The sequence below is a fragment of the Adiantum capillus-veneris genome, chromosome 11 (genome assembly GCF_014529385.1).
Source record: "Adiantum capillus-veneris isolate H3 chromosome 11, ASM1452938v2, whole genome shotgun sequence".
Taxonomy (NCBI): domain Eukaryota; kingdom Viridiplantae; phylum Streptophyta; class Polypodiopsida; order Polypodiales; family Pteridaceae; genus Adiantum; species Adiantum capillus-veneris.
This window is the reverse complement of record NC_140941.1, coordinates 56091186-56096714: the sequence shown is the minus strand read 5'-3', so window position 1 is coordinate 56096714 and position 5529 is coordinate 56091186. Positions and strand designations below refer to the sequence as shown.

At 40.1% G+C, this 5529-nt stretch overlaps 1 protein-coding gene across 1 annotated transcript; it reads left to right on the top strand.

The window, feature by feature from the left end:
• Nucleotides 1-1269: 1269 nt before the first annotated feature.
• Nucleotides 1270-5188, top strand: LOC147447265 (uncharacterized). Its single transcript, XM_086523119.1, has 9 exons — nt 1270-1365; nt 1505-1509; nt 1892-2146; nt 2278-2348; nt 3916-4021; nt 4109-4241; nt 4561-4631; nt 4764-4820; nt 4970-5188. Exons 1-9 carry the CDS (start codon nt 1285-1287, stop codon nt 5046-5048), a joined length of 858 nt encoding a protein of 285 aa, XP_086379245.1. The 5' UTR covers nt 1270-1284; the 3' UTR covers nt 5049-5188.
• Nucleotides 5189-5529: the final 341 nt, after the last annotated feature.

Sequence of the window (5529 nt, the reverse complement as noted above, 5' to 3'; positions counted from 1 at the left end):
TGTAAGCCTATCAATGCACGTGTGTTGCACATACCTTTAAATATGACTAGTTGGCCAAACAAGCTTACTAAATCAAGCTGGTGGCACAACTTGCCACAAGCATCTCCGTTGCCTTCTACTTGTGAAGATTAATGGGGGAATTACCCCCCGTATGACCTAGGGAGCTTTTGTGAGAAGGATTTCCAACAATCCTAAAGATTGCTCTTGGAGCAACTGCTCAATGCTCAACACTAGGCTCTAGTTCCTCACGAGACGAGGGGTTATTTGACAATTTTGTGTAAAATTTGCAGGTAAGACTTCATAAGGGTTTCTTTCAAGAGGCTTGTGCATGACAGGGGCAAGGAAGAGAAGAAGAAGAAGAAGATTTTAACGTCGTAGGAAACTATCCCAAGAGACCTCATTGACAATTGTTGAACTCCAGACCTGTTATTCAAGAGGGAAATGGCATAACCAATCTACCCACTTGGGTGATTTATACCGTTTTCCTCTTTTTATTATATCACACACACACACACGAGACGAAGAGGATTTTAACGTCGTAGGAAACTATCCCAAGAGGGGGGGTTTATGGATGAGAGTGGGAGGGGAAGGTTACCATGGTTGCAAGAGGACTCTCTCTCTCTCTCCTAGGAAAGGAGGATTCTTCTCAACCGTCGATAATTGATTGCAAGGCAATTCTAAAATCTATAGGCCACTTGGCAGTTGGGGCAGCGAAACAAGTGTATGGGGCTGTTGCCAAAAGCGATGTCCCGCGGACAGTCACACTAGTCTAGTGGATAAAAATTAGGGAAAATTACCAAAATACCCCTCTAATTTGTGGAAATTCCCAAACTACCCTTCAAATTTCAAAAATTCCCAAAATACCCCTGGTTGTTACAATAAATTTCTCCAAAAATAAACTTTTTTGTAGGTCTTCACAAGAAGAGTGATTGTCTATTGTACAAGATGCTAAAACTACAATTTGAGTTGGTTATGTAAGCTTTGGAGATGAATTGCTGCATTATTTTTAGACATAATTGCCATTTTTGCGATGGTAATTGGTGACAAATTACATGCTGAGCACTCAAAAACGGATCTCAATTGTCAAAAACGAATGAAGATTACAGAATCTTGAACCATCCAACCAAAATAGTTTCAAGGGCATTTTGGGAATTTTTGAAATTTGAGGGGTATTTTGGGAATTTCCTCAAATTAGAGGGGTATTTTGGTAATTTCCCCTAAAAATTATGCAAGGGTGGTTTGAACTCGCAAGGGCCCATTCCTCTGCAAGGCGGACCTTTGAAAATGCATTATTCGCGTTGGAGGGAACCCCCTGCCCTCACTCACGCTCACAACAGCCTACCCCCCGCGTACCCCTCCCATCTGGTGCTTTCATTCCTCGCAGGTGATTTCTGCGCAGAGCAATCCAGACATCGTCCACATCGTTGCAGGCACTTGCCTGCTTGCATCTCCATTTTGGGTCTCTTCTAATTCTTCTTCTTGGCATGGGTTTCTCCTGCACTAGACCTGGTTAGCTTCTCACCCGACTCCTGCTACATTCTTTGAGTGAATTATCTTATCTTGCTTTCAAACAAACTCTTGCATGTCTGTTTTCAATGTAGCGTGTACGCCATTTGTGGCCTTTGTGCATTTCCCATGTTCTTGTTTCTAAAAGATTTTCTGTTTCTTTTGTGTGTGTGTGTGTGAGAGAGAGAGAGAGAGAGAGAGAGAGAGAGAGAGAGAGAGAGAGAGAGAGAGAGAGAGAGAGAGAGAGAGAGAGAGAGAGAGGGGTAGGTAGGTAGGTAAAGATCTCCTCGCATTTTTCATCCAGTAGATTCTTCGTTTAGGGTTGTGGATTGCATGCTTAAGTGCACGATAGTGTTCCTTCAATGCAACGGTAACTTTATTGTAGGAGATGTCTATGCTTCGTGAGAAACTACTTGAAAATCATGTCTTCTGAGCCCTTGCTACCTGCAACGGAGCAGCAACTGGATTATTCTGCCAAGTGTTCCTTTGATTTTTGTACTGAGGGTGGAAGCTTACCAACTCTGCAATCTGAGTTGAAGCCAGAGATAGTGCTTGTTGATGAAAGACACAAGCGTCAGACTTGGATTGTTCGGTGGGGCCGAAGAAGGGTGTTGGATCCTTTCATTGTCATCCTAAGAAGGTACGAACCTTTAACTTCATAATTACATTTTTGTGTACATATGTGATTCTGTATTGATTAGCGGCCATGGAGAGCATGGACAATCAGAGTTTCTTGAAATATCTTTGGGTATTCGGTATGTATGAGTGCAGGGGATTGGAACCCAAGTTGCTTGCTTTGTCTGCAGCTCTTGGACTTACCGTTGGAGTTTTCCCAGTTTGTGGTAAGAGAGAGCAAGCATTTGAAACTTGTGGTGCATTACAACTTTGTAAATCCATCCTTTACTTGTGGATTGCGTATGCATTTAGTTTGATGCATGCTTTAAGAATGCATCACAATTTTGTTTTAAAATTTTTGCAAATTACATTTAGTTAAGCATTCAAGATCTTCTTCTTTGCTTTTTTAGTGACCTCTTATTCTGATGCACAGACATATTGCTCCCTAAAACTAAATCAGTTTTAGAACTTCCGATCCAAAGTTGAAGATTTTTCATTTTGTACTTAAATACAAGTGGAAGATTTGTACTTATGAATCTTCTTTTGTGATCCCTTTATCCTCTTTCTTGGACATCTCCCATCCATGGAAGCTCTTTTTTGGATATTCATTGTGCTCTTCTTTATGCTTTCTATTTAAGGAACTTAAAAGCGGCGAGAATTTGTCTCCTACTAGCTGCTCACAATGATGCAGCAATTTGAATTGAGGTTCTTTATGAAACCCTTGTCTAACAATGTTGTTTGTATTGAATGATAACTATAAATCATGAATGTTGTTTGCTAGAGTCGATACTTAAGAGGGGTTTCATGGTATTTAGTTATTGTACAGAGCTGAAGGTACCTCATTGTCTGTGCCTATAGCTTGAAATGCATCTTCTGGAGAGTGTCATCCCTTGAAACACGATGCAACATTGCATTTAAAGGGAATCAGATAGAGATTTGAAGTCCTTAGTTTCAATGATTAAGCAGTTATAATGAGGATGAATTCTGGGATGAATTCTGTTAGAAGAGAGGGTAGATGCATTTGATATGTTTGCCATAGATGAGGGAAGATGTTCAAAATATTGGAAATCTCCTGAGTCCTGCCCGAGTGCATCTTATGTATGTGGTATTAAAGGCTTGTTTCAATTTTCGCCTAATTTTGGTCATAGCTAAGCTAGTACCTGCTCTATGGATAGCATGGGTCTAAGCCTTGGCATTTAGGTGTGGAAGGATCCACATCTTTGAATGAAAGTTTATGATGGCGAGTCACTCTTGAGAACATTATCATTATCATTCTATCAATGCCAGAGCAATTGAAGCTTTGCTTTTGCAAAGTGCTCTTGAGCAGAGTTTTTTCCATACGTGTATGGAAAGAATACCATACGTTGGCAAATGTATAGAAAACAGGAGTCTGATATCACATTCCATACTCCATCTGTAAGTTCCTTGAAAAATCATTTTTGAGACCCAACTTGGGATGGTTTTGGCCTTCGGGAAGATAGTTGGGCTTATTATAGCTTATAGCTTAGAGTAATTTTAAGCTTAGATAGTCGGGGACTTGATACTAGATAGAGCAAGCTTGTGTGCAGTTATTACAATCTAGTGTTGGTTTTGCTTTATCATGCTCATCATGTGAAGTCTTGCATAGGTTTTGTTTATGAGTTCAGGAGACATATTGCTTTACGTTTGTGTCTTAAGTAGGCTAGGTTTTGTATGCGTATGGGTATGGAAAATGTATATAAAAAACTGTGCTCTTGAGGAAGCAATTTAGTTTGTTCTGGTACATAGAAGTAAGGCCATCTTTCCTCGTTTCAGGGGTGACGATCGGATTATGTGCACTCATTGCTGTGATCTTGCGATCAAAATGCCACTGGCCAACGTTAGTTCTTGCTAACTTCGTGGTGACACCATTTGAGCTTGGGTAAGGACTTAATTCACTTTTTAATATTAAATATTGATTAACAGTTTCAATTTTGCATTCTGGTAGAATCTGTTTATGTTTATTTAGGCTGGTGGTGCCATTCATGCGAGTTGGGGAACTGGTTACAAATGGACGCCATTTCCCTTTCACTCCAGGAGCAGTGTGGGATGTCATAAGAGGGCGTGCGTCTCGTGATGTACTGTTTGGAGTTTTACATGCGGTAGATTATGTTCACCTTTCGTATGGCTCTTTGAATGTGTGCAAACACATCCCATCTGATACTCTCTACGTAATGTATATTTGGACGTAAGACATAAGAATAGCATTAAGGTGGAAGGAAGAGAGAATTAGCTATTGAATGCAGGGTGTGAATGTATGCATTGATGGATGCGTTGTTGTGCACTAATGATTATTGTGTTTTCACACTCTTGTACGGCACTCATCCATTGGATTTGTCTGCATGCATCCACAAGCTATTGTTGGTCTGGATCTCCTAATGTTGAGTCACATATTAACATTCCCATGTCCATGTCTTGCAGGTCATTGGGTGGTCCATTTTTGCTCCTGTCTGCCTTTCTTTGCTTTTTGTCATCTTCTATCCCATATTCAGGTATTTAATAGGAAAGTTTGGACCAACAACTCTAATACATCCGGAGTTGCCAGTGAGTAGCAATGCTTTTGTAAAACAGGATATTCTAGGTTCTTAAAATAGCGTAAAATTTCAAAGGAAGCTACCTTGCAGGTTCATCACCTTGAGTCCCAAGAAGTGTATGCCCTTGGGCTTCATGTATTATATATGGTCTGCAAATTTTAACATTTGCATGGTTTCTTTGGATTCTTGAACTTTTGAAGGATGAGTAAATAATGATTAAGCTGGGATTTCAAACCTGAGAATTCGATTTGGGGTCACATTAAAGCCATGTTTTCAAATTTTTGATTCACGGCTAGTAATAGAGCTACCACCAGGAGCAGAGGAGAAAGCCTCCATGTACACTCGAATTATTTCTCTATAGGTATGTGTGCCTAGTGAGTTTGTGCAAGTGGTTTTTTCTCGCGCTTGCATTTGTTTAGATCTTCATATGTTTTTGAACAAACATTGTTATATCAGAGTCTATCCTAGGGTGGTTTGTGAATTTGGGTGAGATGGTACTTTGGCTTTTGAAGATCTTTGTATTCCACATGAGTGCCTAGGTTTCCGAGTGTTTTGTCTTTTTGACTCTTAACACCGTGCAAAGGTGGGTATGTTTTCGTTGCCAAACATTAGCTCTGAATCATCATCGTTGCACGTGCACAACCCTTGACATGTAGATTACAACCACTTCCTGGTTGATAGGGATAAAGATTTAAACATTTGATTGGCCATGTTTCAAGGTCTTATCAACTAGTCTTCTGTACTTTGAACCATTAAGCTCTCATGTTTCATTAATCTACCATTAATCGTGTGTTTCATTTCCAGTTTTGAGGTGATTTTGTCTCCTCTCTCTCCAAATGTCGATAGAGGTACCTGC

Excerpts from the sequence above, each read along its gene's own strand:
- LOC147447265 (XM_086523119.1), top strand. The coding sequence starts at position 1,285 with ATGCATTATTCGCGTTGGAGGGAACCCCCTGCCCTCACTCACGCTCAC. Across the intron at positions 4,242-4,560 it reads TGTTTGGAGTTTTACATGCG|GTCATTGGGTGGTCCATTTT; the intron begins GTAGATTATGTT and ends CATGTCTTGCAG. Across the intron at positions 4,632-4,763 it reads ATCTTCTATCCCATATTCAG|GTTCATCACCTTGAGTCCCA; the intron begins GTATTTAATAGG and ends GCTACCTTGCAG.